Source organism: Salmo salar, chromosome ssa08 (assembly GCF_905237065.1).
Source record: "Salmo salar chromosome ssa08, Ssal_v3.1, whole genome shotgun sequence".
NCBI lineage: Eukaryota > Metazoa > Chordata > Actinopteri > Salmoniformes > Salmonidae > Salmo > Salmo salar.
This window is the reverse complement of record NC_059449.1, coordinates 14,756,811-14,774,374: the sequence shown is the minus strand read 5'-3', so window position 1 is coordinate 14,774,374 and position 17,564 is coordinate 14,756,811. Positions and strand designations below refer to the sequence as shown.

Sequence of the window (17,564 nt, the reverse complement as noted above, 5' to 3'; positions counted from 1 at the left end):
CAGAAACCCTAGACCCACTCCAATTTGCATACTGCCCCAACAGATCCACAGATGATGCAATCTCTATTGCACTCCACACTGCCCTTTCCCACCTGGACAAAAGGAACACCTATGTGAGAATGCTATTCATTGACTACAGCTCAGCGTTCAACACCATAGCACCCTCAATAATCTAAGGACACTGGGACTAAACACATGCAACTGCAACTGGATCCTGGACTTCCTGACCTTACCACCGGGCCGCCCCCAGGTGGTAAGGGTAGGTAACAACACGTCCGCCATGCTGATCTCCAACACAGGCCCCTCAGGGGAGCATGCTCAGTTCCCTCCTGTACTCCCTGTTCACTCATGACTGCACGGCCAGGCACAACTCCAACACCATCATTAAGTTTGCAGATGACACAACAGTGGTAGGCCTGATCGCCGACAACGACGAGACAGCCTATAGGGAGGAGGTCAGAGACCTGGCCGGGTGATGCCAGGACAATAACCTCCCCCTCAACGTGATCAAGACAAAGGAGATGATTGTGGACTACAGGAAAAGGAGGACCAAGCATGCCCCCATTCTCATCGACGGGGTTGTAGTGGAGCAGGTTGAGAGCTTCAAGTTCCTTGGTGTCCACATCACCAACAAACTAACATGGTCCAAGCACACCAAGACAGTCGTGAAGAGGGAACGACTAAACCTCTTCCCCAACAAGGAGACAGAAAAGATTTAGCATGGGTCCTCAGATCCTCAAAAGGTTCTACAGCTGCACCATCGAGAGCATCCTGACTGGTTGCGTCACTGCCTGGTATGGGAACTGCTTGGCCTCCGACCACAAGGCACTACAGAGGGTAGTGCGTACAGCCCAGTACATCACTGGGGCCAAGTTTCCTGCCATCCAGGACCTCTATACCAGAGGAAGGTCCTAAAAATGGTCAAAGACTCCAGCCACCCAAGTCATATACTGTTCTCTCTGCTACCACACGACAAGCGGTACCGGAGCACCAAGTCTAGGTCCAAGAGGCTTCTACCCCCAAGCCATAAGGCTCCTGAACATCTACTGAAATAACTACACAGACTATTTGGGTTGCCCCCCCCCCCCCAATTACGCCGCTGCTACTCTCTGTTACATGTACATATTACCTCAATTACCTTGACTAACCGGTGCCCCCGCACATTGACTCTGTACCGGTACCATCTGTATATAGTCTCGCTATTGTTATTTGACTGCTGCTCTTTAATTATTTGTTACTTTTCTTATTCGTATTTTTTAAACTGCATTGTTGGTTAGGGGCTTGTATGTAAGTATTTTACTGTAAGGTCTACACCTGTTGTATTTGGCACATGACTAATAAAACTTGATTTGATGTACATTTGCAGCTGGACTAAGACAACTCAGCGACACAATGGTAGGGATTATCTGAGCAGTGCTTGGGTCATTGATAAGTCATTGCCTCAGACTCCATCTCTTTACCAAGCAATGATAAGTACAAAGGTATCCACTGCATCCCAATCCACTGGAGACATAGGAACATGTGTTTGTCTGTGTGACAAGGACGAAACGTGAAACATCGGCAATTACAGAAACGTTGGCAATGTGGTAAACAAAAACAAGAAAAGGCCAAACAAAACACAAAGACGATTCAGCAAGGGTGTTCACAGAGAGGGACTTCAGAAATGCTTGCTTCTTCCCAAGGGTACCTCTACTCTTTTTAGAGGTAGAGAGCATTATAGCATGGTATAGGGCATAAAGCAGTGTGTGTGCATAGTGTAAATATGTGTGTGCGTATAGTGACTATGTGTGTGTCCACGCGTGTACTAGCATGTGCATGCTTGCCTGTGTGCACGTAGTAAGTCTTACCAGTGATCTTATTCAGCTCAGCCAGGGTCTCCTGGTAGGCAGCTATGACCTGTCCATAACGGCCAATCACCTCCTTCCTCAGGTTGTCCCAGTGGGGAGACAGTTCCCCAAGGTCCCTCAGCTCCTGTATCCTGGAATGACAGGGGATCCACAGGGAATGTCAATGAGAGATACATGGATCGTTACGGAGCACAAGGAATTTCTCAACCAGACTCTGTCAGCTCAGTTCAATCAAACCCATATCCCATTGACACAGAAAGGGAGAGAGAAAGTAAGGAGAGCGACAGAGTAAGAACAGAGAGAGAGAGAGTGACAGTAAATCAATCAATACATTTTATTTGTAAAGCCTGGCCAAGCAAGCAGAGACATAAGCAGAAGCACAGTGGCCAGGAAACTAAAATAACTCCATAGAAGGAAGAAACCTAGAGAGGAACCCGGCTCAGAAGGAAGGCATGTCCCTGTTCTGTCTTTACTGGGTAGAGATATACAGGAATGTCACTGAGATGATACAGATCATTACAGAATACATGCATGCATTTTGTAAATCAAGACATTCATGAAAATTGCTTTGGCAGGTTCACCACAACCACATACAGTATTATCCAGCAAGACTGAACCTATTCTATGACCCCCTGCTCCCAGCATCATCTGATGCTATTGTGCTGGCTCATGGCCAATAGCACGGTTAGATTGCCTCCACTGTGACTAATGCTGTTCATTGTCTTCTGGTTTGAGTTATATGACCCTAACTGTCACAGTGGTGAGTGTATTAACAGACCGTTTAACACCTCTCTGATGCATGCAGGAACACACACACACGCACACGCACACACACACAGACACGCGCACACACACACACACACACACACACACACACACACACACACACACACACACACACACACACACACACAATTTACCCCATCCCTGAGCCTCACTGCTTAGTCGATAGACTGATCATTATGAAACATATCCCACCCTCAGGCTAGAAGCCATTTTGTCCACTTATCCACTCGTCTACCATCATCACCCCTTCATCTCTTCTCCAAGTCAGAGACATCCTACCACCCAGATCCCGTTAACCAAGAATAAACCCCTCTATCTAGCCCTCCTTCTCTATTTTGTCAAAGTCGATCGCCGCGGTAACCGGATTCATCTCGTAGCGAGGCGTGCTTGTGAGGCGTGTAGCCGGAGGGCCAAAATACCCCTACACGTTGCCATTAGGGGCCCGAGGTAAACTGAGGTCATTGCTGAGGAAATAACCACCCGTCGCCGGAGGCGTCCAAGCTGATACCCAGGCTACCGCCTGTGTGTGAGTTTTCCTGAGCCGGCTGGGTTGTAGTTATCATCTGAATGGCTGTGATCAGACGTGATATGAGACACGGTGCCTGTACTATCCACTGTAAAGAAGGTCTTGATCTCAATGATACGTAGGGGGTTTCGGTGGGCTATTTGCTTTAATAGAGATGTGTTATTCTTGACAACGGATCCAATGTTTCTCAGACTACAGACATTGTGGTGCTGCTAATCAGACTCACTAAAATGTCAATTAGCCACTATAAGAATATGTTATCAGACTGTTTGATCTATTCTAATTCATTTGCAAACGTATCATCTTTTGAAATGTTCGAAGGACGTGTATTTTGTGAGAGATTAAGGGACATTTGCAAACATACCATCAAATCATCTATCGCCACCCTCCACCCTCTCGCCTCACGAAACCCAACTGACAATGGCACAGAAGTAAACAGATAGATAGTGCCATGCTGCCCAGGTGCAGTTAACATTTCTCCACGACCCCCCTTTCCACCTTAAAGTGTACCCTCTCTCTACGGTAGTAAACATGAGTAGTGCTATCCGGGGTCCTTGGGTCGTCCCTACCTAAACCCTAGCCCTAACCATTTTAAAGTTCAACTTCAATGGGATAGGGACATCCCAAGGATCCCAGAGAGTAAGGACTTACTGTAAATAGGCGCTGTGGCAGACTTAGCGGTGGAACACATTGCTCTGTGACCAAGACGCTGTGCGGCCATGCTCCTCAGGTGAGTTGTGGGTAACGGCCATAGGGAGCTTTGATTCAACATCATGGGAGAGAGTTAAAGGGATAGTTCCATAATTTTACATATTTACATATTTGTTTCATTATTAGCATTTCTCGACAATGGCTAGTTCAACAAAACCAGCGTGGATTGCAGTCCTTGTCCATAGACTGATTTCAAGTAACAAACAAATATCTAAACATATAAAATAGCGTAACTACCCCATTAATTTTGATTACCATAAGTAATAGGGACTTATCTAGCCGAACCAGGTGGGCTTCCGACTTTTCGCTTCCAGAATATTCCGTAAAAAGGGAACTTCAGTATCTCATTCCGGTATCTCATTACGAGCTAAGATCAGCCACCCTTAATTGTGTGGAGATTTCCTCAGAGAACAATGATGAGTTCCCATGTAAAGTTCCCGACTCAAAGCATTCCCGTGTAGCCTTAACACTTTCAACCAGAAGATTAGCATCTTTTTAAATTAGTCAGCGCACAAAAGGCACCCGATTTCTTTTAAATCAGGACAAACATATTCTCCAGTATCAGTTTGGGGTAGAAGAGGGGGAAAAAAATGATTATTTCTCTTTGTTCTGTATGGTAATCCGACACCACTGCTGACAGAGATAATGATATAGGCCCTCTTTTGCAGAGTAGGAGATGGGGACGTTCAGATAGGTGTCGTTTCGTTGGGGTAGTGAGGTTTAATGTAGACCCACTCCATGAGGCCTCGATGCTTCAATCAAACATATTGTTCTAACCCAGCCATCCACTTGGGTTTGGAGAGGGCTCTAATGCTCATGAGAGGATGCTGTGTGTGTGTGTGTGTGTGTGTGTGTGTGTGTGTGTGTGTGTGTGTGTGTGTGTGTGTGTGTGTGTGTGTGTGTGTGTGTGTGTGTGTGTGTGTGTGTGTGTGTGTGTGTGTGTGTGTGAAATGCTCTCTCTGTGATGCTGTCTGATTCCAGCGCTACAGCCACTTTGTCAAACACCATACCCATGCTCTTTAGCAGATTGCAGCCATTCAGTGTAATCCATATTCTTCTGTCTGAACCACTGTTATTTGTGTATCAAGAGGCCCCAGCCCAGACGGGTTATTTTGATGCTGGGCAGACAGCAGTGGTTGGGCGTCAGTGGGTGAACAACAGTGTGTGTGCCGGGGAGTAGGGGGAGACTGAGTCACAAGCCTTAAGAGGGACAATGAATAAGGAAGATGAAGGAGGGAGAGAGAGAGATGTGGTAGAAAGCTATAGATAGTACACTGCATAATGAAACTCTGACCTTGTGGGGGGGGGGCAGAGAAACTGCGTTACGCCAGTGAGATAGAGAGAGGGGAAGAGAGAGATAGACGGGAGGGGGGTGACAATGAGTCACAGGCCTTAAGAGTGACACTGAGTAGGGAAGATGAAGGAGAGAGAGAAAGAGTGAGAGAGACAAATGCAGAGAAGATTGACATGAGAGAGAGACTGAAACTTGAAGAACAAGACACTGTAGGGAATGAGGGCAAAAGAAGACGGAGGCATCAGACAGACACGCAGAAGAAAGAAAAGGCGAGAGAAAGAAAAGGAGAGAGAGAGAGAGAGAGAGAGAGAGAGAGAGAGAGAGAGCTGTTATGTTCAAACTGACTTGGACAGATGAGGGGTACAGAATACATTTTCCAAAGAGCAAAGACCTGTCATGTGAGAGACTTTATTTCATGCTGTGTTATAGTAGCCTGTTCAATTTAATCACCAAGAGCTTTGGGCCTGGGGTCAATATAACCTGCGTGAGATGACTCACAAACAGAAGCCTCCTCCTTCACAACCCAACCCGCCTCCTTTACTGTAGACGGCCAAGTACATAGAGAACTATAGCCTGCTGATTTTCATATAGTGTGCTTTACTGAAATGTAGTGTGGAGAGGCCATGGTATCAACCACCAACCAAAGGCAGACCGCTGTGACGCTCTTTAGTTCACAGGAGCGGAAGATTCCTCCAGGAGCTCACTTCCTCCTTGTTGAATGGGGAAGGAATGTAGGCGTAGCTGGGAATTCATGAAACAATCAGATCAATTCATAAAAAAAACTAGGAGAAATGTTATTTAACGCCCACACACACATCCATAATTGGGACACACACACACACACAGTCACTCACACACAAAGAGTCACACAAGAGCTATACACCCACACAAAAGGACAAAGATTAAACAGGCATGTTGATGAGGTTGGAACATGGCTGTCAACATCAAAGGGAACGAGGGATGAAGAGAGGAGAAAGAGAGATGCCACTATTAGCATAAAGTGATGCCTGGGAAGGAGACTAAGCCACTTCATAGTGTGTGTGTGTGTGTGTGTGTGTGTGTGTGTGTGTGTGTCACTTCACAGCCTTAAAAGGCGTATCTTAATCATTAAAGGGTAAAGCCTGATTTGAGTTTTTACACAGAACCAAGAGGTAGCTAGAACGCCTGAAATCATTCAGAGAGGATTATAAACAAGCTCTTAAACTCCCTATCTACCTTGTAGTGAATAATAGATATACATTGATGTGTGCGGGTAAACAAATTCAATAACGTACTTGTGTTTTTGAGCACGTGTCATACATACCCATTGTATAGTGACAGAGCGAGATCGTTCTCTGAATAGTCCTTAGTTGCTATATCCATCATTTACAAATGAATGACATGTACCCATTGATTCCTAAACAAGAGAACATCTAAGTGCCTCGTGAGTTTGGTTCAACTGTCATACACCATCAGAACCCAGAACATCCGCTTGTTTGTAAACAATGTAAACATAAACAAACGCTGTACAGCCTCAAAACACGATCATTTTCATGGTCAGTCCTTGCCTCCAAAATATAGATGGTCAGTCCTTGCCTCCATAGCTCCGTCTATGAATTTAAGAGTCGTTACGTTTCTCCAGGTCCATCCCTTCGCTTTTTTACCAAAACAGAGGTGGGGTGACGGCTTTGTTATACTTTCAATGAAGGACTCCAGCTTTAAAGTATTGTTCTACTCAGACTGCAAGTATTAAGAGAGGTTAGAGTCTAGAGGTAATAGATCAGATAATAACAAGGCTTAAAAAAATAGCTTTTAAGGGAGGGAACTTGAGGGAAACCTTGGTCTGAGAACGTTCTAATCTAGAACTTGAGGGAAACCTTGGTCTGAGAACGTTCTAATCTAGAACTTGAGGGAAACCTTGGTCTGAGAATGTTTTAATCTAGAACTTGAGGGAAACCTTGGTCTGAGAATGTTCTAATCTAGAACTTGAGGGAAACCTTGGTCTGAGAACGTTCTAATCTAGAACTTGAGGGAAACCTTGGTCTGAGAATGTTTTAATCTAGAACTTGAAGGAAACCTTGGTCTGAGAACGTTCTAATCTAGAACTTGAGGGAAACCTTGGTCTGAGAACGTTCTAATCTAGAACTAGAGGGAAACCTTGGTCTGAGAATGTTCTAATCTAGTTTAATGACTTGGGATTCCAAACTAGTGGGCCGATGGGGACACTCCATGCGTTCCAAATGGAACCCTATCCTTTATAGCGCATTACTTTTGACCAGGGCCCGTAGGGCACTATGAAGGGAATAGGGAGCAATTTGGGATACTGCCGCTGACCATGAGATTGACCGCTTGCCGACCGAGGGACTATATGACGGACGGGGGATTATGAGGGATTGCTAGGGACGGCGGGCGTGTTGAGGAATGATCTGTCCTGACAGACACTCATAGGGACCTTGAGGGAAGAGAACACTGAGATCCTCTTACCCATCACAGTGGCTTCTCTCTTATAAACTGATTAGGATAATCTATTCACTGGCAGCATCTTAACCTTTCCTTTATTGAGTACAATGACAAAACTGGACCTGCCAAGGGAGGGTTAACTGACGGTTAATGAGGGTTAACTGTGGTTAAAGAAGGGACATTAAACTCCCAAATCTAATTTTGTCCGATGTTTCCAGACTCCAAAAGTAGTCTAAAGTCAAAATCATCAGACTACTATCGAGGTACGAAAACATCTGACAAACTTAAAGGAACATTCCGGGGGGATTCAAACGTCATCTGGAATCATAATGGTTTCAATAAACATCCCTTTTTCCTCATCATCTTGTGGCCACTTTGACCACTAATTAGCTAACAAGATCAAGAGCAGAGTGAATTAGCGACACAGTACCTTCATCTTCCTCAAAGCCACTCTCAGCTCGATAAAGCTCCAGGACTTTGTTCAGAACGCAGTGTTGGGGGGAGTTGGTGTGTGTGTTTATCTCTCTCTCTCTCTCTCTCTCTCTCTCTTTGTGTGTGTCTCTCTCTGCATGTGTGTGTGTGCGTGTGCAAATGTCTGTGTGCCTGTATGCAAGTGTACATCTGTGTATGTGTGTGTGTGTGTGAGTGTGTGTTGTTGGTTGACTAGTGTGCAGGCGTACAACAATCCCCTTTTGAAGTGTTAAACAGACCTGAATAATTCAATCCTCTCTAAGTATAGCTCTTAAACAACCATTTACATCTCTGAAATAGGCCTGTTAATGTAGGCAGGCCCAGAGCTATAGTGTCCCTATTCAAATGAATGCACTGTACCTCCTAGTGGTTAGATTTAGGCTTAGAGTAAGGCTGCTACAATAGATCTTAGGTCTGTGCTCTCTATATGCACTGATCCGAGGTCAGTGTTGACGTCTACCTCCCAGTGGTTAAGTTTGGCCTTACCTGATCCTCGATCAGCTGCTGTTTACCTTCTCACAAATCACTGTGCTTATTAAGACAAGACATTATCCCATATGTAATACTGTTCCAAGGTCAGGTTTTGCTTTGTCCCTCCCAGTGGTTCAGTAAAGGCTGAACTGATCCTAGATGGGTTCTTACCTCCTCATGTCTTCCTGGATGTAGAGGTGGAGGAGCTGTCTGGGGATGCTGAAGGACAGAGTACACTCCTCCATCTGTTCTCTCACCAGCATCCATTTACAATCCACCGTCTGGAACTTGTAGACCTTACAAACCGGGTTCTTAAAGACTGGGAGAGAGGGAGGGAGAGAGAGAGAGGGAGAGAGACAGAGGGAGGAGGGAGAGGGAGAAGGGAGAGGAAGAGGAAGGGAGAGGTGGTAAAGGGGGGATAAAGAGGGAGAGAGGTAGAAGGGGGAGAGAGAAAGAGAGACATACAGTATCAACCATCAAGACATACTGAAAATGATTACATACATCTTTAAAGACATTTCAAAGTTTCACAAACATCAAACAGACGATGTGCTTTGGTTCTAAACAAACGTTGATACCGAGGAAAAACCCAAAGACAAAACTCAAACCCTTCAAAAAACGTATTTTCATGTGGCACGTGCTGCAAATGAAATCCCATAATCAATAAGAGTGTCTGTGATAGATAAGGTTGTTGCTTGCCTCATCTTCCAAGAGCCACATCTCTCTCTCTTTCTCCATCTCTCTCTCCAAGACTTAGAAAATGAAGAATGTAAGAGGTCTCAGGTCAGCCCATAAAATTATTCTTTCATCATTAAACAATGCCTTCATTGGATTTGATTCCCATTTGAATTGTTTGTTTATGATAGAGCAGTAAAGGAAAGGGAAGATGGTTCATTCCCCAAACTTTGCCTCACCATCTTCTCCTATTAAACCCCATTCAAATTCAACCCTTCCACTCCTCTTCCTTTTTCTTCCTAGAGTGGCTATTAGCAGCAATCATGCGGCAACCAAAAAACAGCTTTAATACTCTTATCAGTGTGCTGGCAGTCGCTGGGCGAGAAAGCCGGAAAAAGCCGTACGCCTCAAACAGCTATCCGCAGTTCGCTGTCGTTGTTCCTTTTCTTAGACGCCACGCTAGCGTTCTAGAAGGAAGTCACTCAATAGTAATAAGCTGGAGCGCTCCGATAGTCGAAGAAGAGACTTCACCATTGAAGACGGAGGCTTCAAGATGTGTAATGTTACCAAAAAAGCTACACGGCACCGAGGGTTGGGAATCACAAGTGTGACCCTTCCCCTCTTCCTTGTGAAGCTGCAGCCAACCAACTAACAGTGGTAATGTCAGTCCAACTCCTGGAGGAGAGGAGAGGGGAGGAGAGGGGAGAGGAAGGGGAGGAGGGGAGGAGAGGAGGAGGGAAGGAGGAGAGGAGGAGAGGGGAGAGGAAGGGAGGAGGGGAGGAAGGGGAGGAGAGGGGGAGAGGAGGTGAGAGGTAGGGAGAGGAGAGGAGGGGAGGGGAGAGGAAGGGGGAGGAGGGGAGGAGGGGAGGAGAGGAGGTGAGAGGTAGGGAGAGGAGAGGAGGCGGGAGGAGGGGAGATAAGAGGAGGGGAGATGAGGCCCCGTTACCATAGGCACCCATTTGCCATCCATTTACTTTCCAAGGTGCGAATTCAATTCAGAGACTTGCCCTCACTCCGTCATCCCTATTCCATGTCAGGGCCTTATTCTGAGCACTTTGTCCTGGTTATTCCGGGTCCCATGTCCCATACAGAAGGCAGCAGAGCATTGGAGAGTGTAGTGACAACCTTGTGATGTTCGGGAACAACGAGGGGCGGTGTGGCAGTGGAGAGACCTTCTAATTGGAGGATAATGTGTCAGAGGGGACTTTTACTAGAGGCACTGGGGTGGGAAGTAATGTGGTGTTCAGTTCAGCGTCGAGGACAGTCAGAGAGGTAGGAATCAGGCCCCTGGAAGGTTGGCTAGGACAGACTAGAGCCAAGCCCATCCACCATAGTTACTGGAACCAGGCTAGAAAGGACCATGTGAAAAAGTTGATATCTGATCTGGTAGAGTACGGTTGAGGTCGGCAATCAACACAATAGTGTGAAAAGTGAAAAATAATAAAGGGTTAAACTCCCACACCAGTAGAAATAGACTTTTTCACAACTTTCATTAGCTGGCTATGGTTAGCTTAGCATGTTAAATAATTACACTGACAGCTGTCAGTCAGTGGCCTATTTGTTGTTATTTCTCTGCTACACCTGGAAATCACCACAACCTTCCCACCCCCAATTCCTGAATATGTATTAGCAGCCTGCGTCAGTCTTCGAGGTGGAGCCTAAACAAGGATTTTCTTTCTAGGACAGGAAATACTCGAAATAGGTGCGGAAACTTCCTCTGAGGTGGGCCCTTTCAGCTTTTTAGCCATCATTTTTTTCATAATCATTATATTCATGATTACATCGAATGAAAAAGTATAGCTATGATTTGCAATGGAGAGCTTGATCTTGGATTATTAAATGACACTGTTTCTGCTGCTGTGTGGAGAGGGACAGGATTCTAGAGGGCATTTCAAAGAGTAAGTCGGAATTGAAAAGAGAGAGGGACGGATTGAGAGCGATATGAAGGGATGACTGGTACTTCCTCCTTGCAGCGGACACGGTCGAAGGAGCAGATTAACCTCTGACCTTCCCCCGCCGCCACGCTAATCTGAAGGCCAATCAGATTGCTCCGTCCTCCTCTCCCCACACCTCTTAAGGAAATTACTTCTTCCCTGGGCGTCCCCCCCTCCTGTGTGTGTGTGTGTATTGTGTGTGTGTTTGCGTGCATGTGTGTGTGCATCCTTCTCCGCTCTCCCCCCTCTGAAAGGTAATACAAGTGAAGGGATAAATTGCATTAGTCAATCTCTCTAAGTCTGCGGGGAGCGTGTTATAGTGATGGGACGCAGCTGTGCCACCCACCTTCCTGCAACCCACCCCGAGCAGGAAGGCGGGTGGCACAGCCCCCTGGTGCCTGCCTCTCACTAGCTAATTGCGACAGAAAGTGACAATGACGACGGGTATAGGGAACAGAGCTGCAAGGAAAGTCATACCAACACACGCTGAGGACGGAAATAGAGACTGAGAAAAAGAAGAAGATAAGACTTTCTAGAAAGTACCGAGATACGATAATGAGGAAGGGAAAGAAAAAAGAAGAAAGCATAGAAGAAGAGGAGGATGAGTTGGGAACTCAGAAGGGTTTCTTTTCCCCTCTGGAGAGGAACGAGTGATAAGAAAAAGGAAAGAAGGACTTTATATTCCCAACACAGCAGGGAGCAGTGACCTTCTCAAGTCTCTTCTTCTCCTCCCTCTTTCCCTCTCTCTTTTTCTCAATCCTGGTGTTTCTGCTAGTTTCTCGCCGCTCCCAGGTAACAAGCGAAGTGTGTTGCGCCATTCGGGGGCTTCTCCCTTAATTGGTATCACAGGATCGACGTGGCGTTGCTTCCGCTTGTCTGTCTCTCCAGCCAGTCCACACAGAACAGATACAGAACCAGGACCGGAGCAGCCAAGGGAGGCAGGCGGACTTTCACCTTGTCTGGGGATATTAAAACCTGCTTTAAAGGGGAACTTCACCATTTTATATATATTTTTGTACATCATTCTGCACTCACACCAGTGTCTAAATGTTTGAAAAATGCATTTTCTAAATCTTGTAGTCAAATAGAAAAGAAGAAAAGGTCCCACTATGATGTCATTGGAGACACTGGTATGGTGCTGTAGATAACGAATAAAAGGTTACAAAGGGGTGAATTCCATTAGAGCCAACGTTGGCCTAGTCTCACACCTTTTCCACTGTCAACTGGCTCTCCCTCCCTTTACTTACTTAAACCAAGGCTCCCCGTTTTAATCTGAGAATGAATAATATGAATTCTTTAATCAAAATGGTTAGCCCCATTGAGACTTCAAATCTCTTTGGCGGGAGAAGGTTAGTCAAGGGCAGCGCACTTTCCAATGAGAAAGCCATGAAGTCTAGTGGGGGTTAACTTAATGTATCACTTTATTACACTTTGTCAATTTCAAGCTGCTTTTGGGGGTAACACTAGGTCATGGTAATTACAGGGGTGTAGGTTTTTTTTAAGGGAAAATGCCAAAAAATGTGAGATAAATCTTTTCAGTAATAAACTAATTTCACTAGGAGAGATTTGGGTGGTTGGTGAGACGGGGGGATCAAATTAGAGGGGATAAAATTAGCCTTAAAGCTCTTCCCATTGATTACGGGGTTGCCATGACGATGGAAGTCAGCAGTTAAATTATAGGTGTTTAAAGGTAGAAGGAACAAGCGCAGTTGAACTTACCAGCACCTGTCAGGGGGCTATTATCTTTGTCGTTTGGGGTTCCCTGTGATGACTCACAAACTAAGGTGCACTGTGGAAAGAAGAGAGAGAGAGATGTTTGATGTTTACATGTACATGTCAAGTCTCCACCATCAAACACACACATATGAATGTACATTTAACTCCGCTTTTCTCTGAGCAACGGGGCGGCCACGTCTAGCTTGACATGTTGTTGGTACAGCATGTCTTGCTCTTTAAACACATTTGAATTTTGCTCAGTGTTTTTTTGGACAGCACGAGGTAAACGACAGGTGAAGCTAAACACATAGGTGCACAGACAGACAGACAGACAGACCAACCCTCCGTCATTCAAGAACGCTCCATGTGTTTGTCACCGTCCCCTTTGATAATGAGTATCTTCCCATCACAGCTGCTGAATGTCCCTTTTTGATGATGCGTGCGGGACAAGACATCAAAGTGCGAGTGACAACCAACAGTTTTCAGGCCTCTCTGTCAGTGGCATCGAGGCTGACAAACCATCAGAAATACACTTTAGCAGGTACCAACTACTGGAATTTAGTGAAACAAGGTAGCTTCATTTACATCAGGAGAACATAGAGAAACAAAGTAGCTTTCTTCACGTCAGGGGAACATAGAGAAACAAGGTAGCTTTCTTCACGTCACGGGAATATAGAGAAACAAGGTAGCTCTGTTCACATCAGGGGAATATAGAGAAACAAGGTAGCTCTGTTCACATCAGGGGAATATAGAGAAACAAGGTAGCTCTGTTCACATCAGGGGAATATAGAGAAACAAGGTAGCTTTCTTCACATCACGGGAATATAGAGAAACAAGGTAGCTTCATTTACGTCAGGGGAATATATTGAAACAAGGTAGGTTTCTTCACGTCAGGGGAACATAGAGAAACAAGGTAGCTTTCTTCACGTCAGGGGAATATAGAGAAACAAGGTAGGTTTCTTCACGTCAGGGGAACATAGAGAAACAAGGTAGCTCTGTTCACATCAGGGCAATATAGAGAAACAAGGTAGCTCTGTTCACATCAGGGGAATATAGAGAAACAAGGTAGCTCTGTTCACATCAGGGGAATATAGAGAAACAAGGTAGCTCTGTTCACATCAGGGGAATATAGCAGGGGTGAAACTCCATACGATATGATGTGGCTCTGTTCACGCCAGAGGAACTGAGCAGGGGTGAAACTCCATACGATATGACGTGGCTCTGTTCACGCCAGAGGAACTGAGCAGGGGTGAAACTCCATACGATATGACGTGGCTCTGTTCACGCCAGAGGAACTGAGCAGGGGTGAAACTCCATACGATATGACGTGGCTCTGTTCACGCCAGAGGAACTGAGCAGGGGTGAAACTCCATACGATATGACGTGGCTCTGTTCACGCCAGAGGAACTGAGCAGGGGTGAAACTCCATACGATATGACGTGGCTCTGTTCATACCAGAGGAACTGAGCAGGGGTGAAACTCCATACGATATGATGTGGCTCTGTTCACGCCAGAGGCACTGAGCAGGAGATTGCGACTTTTGGTGAAACTCCACATGATAATTGCATTTCCATTTTTGTGTGTTGCACTTCCATTCAGTAACACTTCCATTCAGTAACACTTCCATTCAGTGGCATCTATGAATCACATAATCATACATAGTGTTAGGGGTGTGAACATTTAAACGCTAAAAAGTTCAAACTAAATTGGGATCTTTAACGTTAATTAAAATCCCTAACTGAAAAACAAATGGTTTTTTTTACATATATGGAGAAACTAAACAGCATAGTGGGTCAATTTCAGCAACAAATAAGAGCGTTGAAGCGCAAGACTCAAATTTCCCCCTGTTTTGGTGCCCTGGCTGGCTACCACGGTGTGAACAGCGTGAAGCAAAGAGAGACCGTGTGTGACTATGTGAGAGCGAAGTGTTGCGTCTCGCTCGTCTCAATAACGTAGCCTATTCATTGATGATTGGCCTTGCTTTACTGAAGTTCCGAGACATTGCAAGCTAAGAAATAGCAAGATACGGCATTCCATTGCAAGATACAGCTTTTGATAGCCGATAGATAGGGCTAGTGCACGGTTCTGACTCTGTGTGCCTGGTGGCCAACGGGACTATAGTGTGCCCCTCTCTCTCCGTCCCTAGCTAGCTCGCTATGAAAGATGCGAGTGTTTGTGTTCTCAGAAGTACGGCAACTAATCAGCCTCCTCCATCCCAAAAATACAGAATTTTAGGAGTCTTGACACTCAAAAAATGCGAGTCCACACCCGGAGTCAACGTGTAATCTGTTATTTTGGAGTCAACTCTCTACCACCACATCATTGTAGTGGCAGAGAAAGGCAAGCGACAACAGTGAAGTCCTGTATGGCAATACGTTGACAAGTTAAATGAGAAGGAAATGCTAAGTTTGCGAGGTGTGATTGAGGTACTGCGATGGTAGAACGGGTGCAACACTAAACCGTCTGAGAGGGACGCACCGTGAGACCCCAACTGTTGCTGGCAGCAGCACAGTCGTATTGTGAATTCAAGTGGAATTTTATTAAACTCTTCTTACAGTTTCAACTGAAAAACAATATAAAAATTGCTGTGTAAACGTTAAGAGAAATTGTCCACCAACACACACACCCTATATCATCAAAAGAGAGCAGGACCCAGAGGCAGCCAGCCATGTTAGAGCCCTAGTCAATTATATAAGACTGCTCTCTGTGACTGACTTACTCACAGTGGTAACACACACACACACACACACACACACACACACACACACACACACACACACACACACACACACACACACACACACACACACACACACACACACACACACACACACACACACACACACACACACAGAGAGAGAGAGAGAGAGCAAAGGTCATTTTGCTGCAACGAGGAGAAGTGTCAACAGACTACAGTGAACACCCTATGCTACAGAGTTATGTTATCTCCTCTCAGAAAGAGAATTTCTACTGTACGCAGATCCATTTTGACTGCCTCCTCATACATGTACAACTACCAGCCAGGTCACACCAGATCAACTTCTGTATTCCACATTTGTCCAGGACCCCAGGATGTCGGGAGATGCCTTCAATGCCATCCACTAGGGGCAGTGTGAATGCCTATTACCATCAAGTAGGTTTGCGGCTTGCTAGGGCGTTGTGGATGGAGATAGAGGAGGGTCTTAAACCATGCGCTCCGCACAGGTTCAAGCCCAGTGCTAGGCAGTCATTTTTTTCTGTTTAACACTATCCTAAACCTTAACCAGTCGGAATGAATGCCTAAACCTAAACAAACGTTGAAAACTGAAGTGAGACTGTGACATCTTGTTGCAAGTACAGTGCTTATATGCTACACATATTATTATATATTTAGACTATACTAAATATTCCCATTGGTGTAATAACTAGTCAAATGAAGGTAAAGTACATACATAAACTTTGTTTTTGGTGTGAAAACACCCCATTGGTAGGACGTTTGAGCACTCTTCAGGTACCTGGCGATCTCGGAAGAAGACATCATCTCTCTCTCTCTCTGTCTCTTCCTTTCTCTCGCTCTCATTCCTGTGTTTCTCAGATGGTGCAGCGTAGCATGTCGTGGTGGATTAGCATAGTTGATTGTAGGTGGGATGGTCTCACAAGGGAGATGCCATTCATTCAGACGAGGTGAGTTTCGTAGGAAGGCTATAAGGCTACGGGGAACTGGGTTTAGCCGACTATCCCACACAAATAGAAGAAGGATGTATGACGCTCCCTCTCTCTAATTCTCTAATGCTCTTTGTCTGTGCACATAATCACACACAGCATTCAGGCTGTCTAAGCCAACGGCTTCTCTGGCTTGCGCTCTCTCTCTCCCCCACACACACGCAAACGCCGTACGCACACACACGATAAACATATGCAGTGTCTAAGAGTCCCTTTCCCACTCTCGCCCTCTCGTCACACTCTACACCCCCCCCACACCCCCACACCCAAGATCCAAGGGCTGTAAGGGCTTGATGAATCTCATTGGGCCACTTGAGCAGTGACAGACTAATCCTGCAAGCATTAGTGCTAGCCGAGACATCTGGAGGGGAACGACTCTCATACAAACACACACACACACGTCCTCACCTTCTGGGCCTGCTGCACGTCGGCCGTGATGTGATCCATGTCCCCCTCCTCCATCTCCCCCATGTTCACACGGCTCACCAACACTGTCCCCACCGCCAACACACCATCAGAAGACCTGGGGGAGAGTGGACAGAGTGTCAACTACGGGAACGAGAGAGAAAAGAGGGCAGAAGCGAGTGTGAGAACAGAGGTGTAGATGGAGCAGCTAATGGGACAGAGAACAGAGGTGTAGATGGAGCAGCTAATGGGACAGAGAATAGAGGTGTAGATGGAGCAGCTAATGGGACAGAGAACAGAGGTGTAGATGGAGCAGCTAATGGGACAGAGAATAGAGGTGTAGATGGAGCAGCCAATGGGACAGAGAACAGAGGTGTAGATGGAGCAGCCAATGGGACAGAGAACAGAGGTGTAGATGGAGCAGCTAATGGGACAGAGAACAGAGGTGTAGATGGAGCAGCCAATGGGACAGAGAACAGAGGTGTAGATGGAGCAGCCAATGGGACAGAGAACAGAGGTGTAGATGGAGCAGCCAATGGGACAGAGAACAGAGGTGTAGATGGAGCAGCCAATGGGACAGAGAACAG

The 17,564-nt window shown here is 45.9% G+C and overlaps 1 protein-coding gene across 13 annotated transcripts in view; it reads right to left on the bottom strand.

The window, feature by feature from the left end:
- Positions 1-17,564, bottom strand: part of LOC106610235 (type II inositol 3,4-bisphosphate 4-phosphatase) — a 185,049-nt gene that overhangs the window by 58,840 nt on the left and 108,645 nt on the right. For all 13 annotated transcript variants that reach the window (XM_045722771.1, XM_045722773.1, XM_045722774.1 and 10 more), the window contains 4 exons: positions 16,981-17,095; positions 12,874-12,943; positions 8,717-8,864; positions 1,848-1,978 (listed from right to left, as the gene is read on the bottom strand). In XM_045722771.1, coding sequence (XP_045578727.1) covers positions 1,848-1,978; positions 8,717-8,864; positions 12,874-12,943; positions 16,981-17,095 — 464 coding nt within the window. The remainder of the gene's footprint in view (positions 1-1,847; positions 1,979-8,716; positions 8,865-12,873; positions 12,944-16,980; positions 17,096-17,564) is intronic.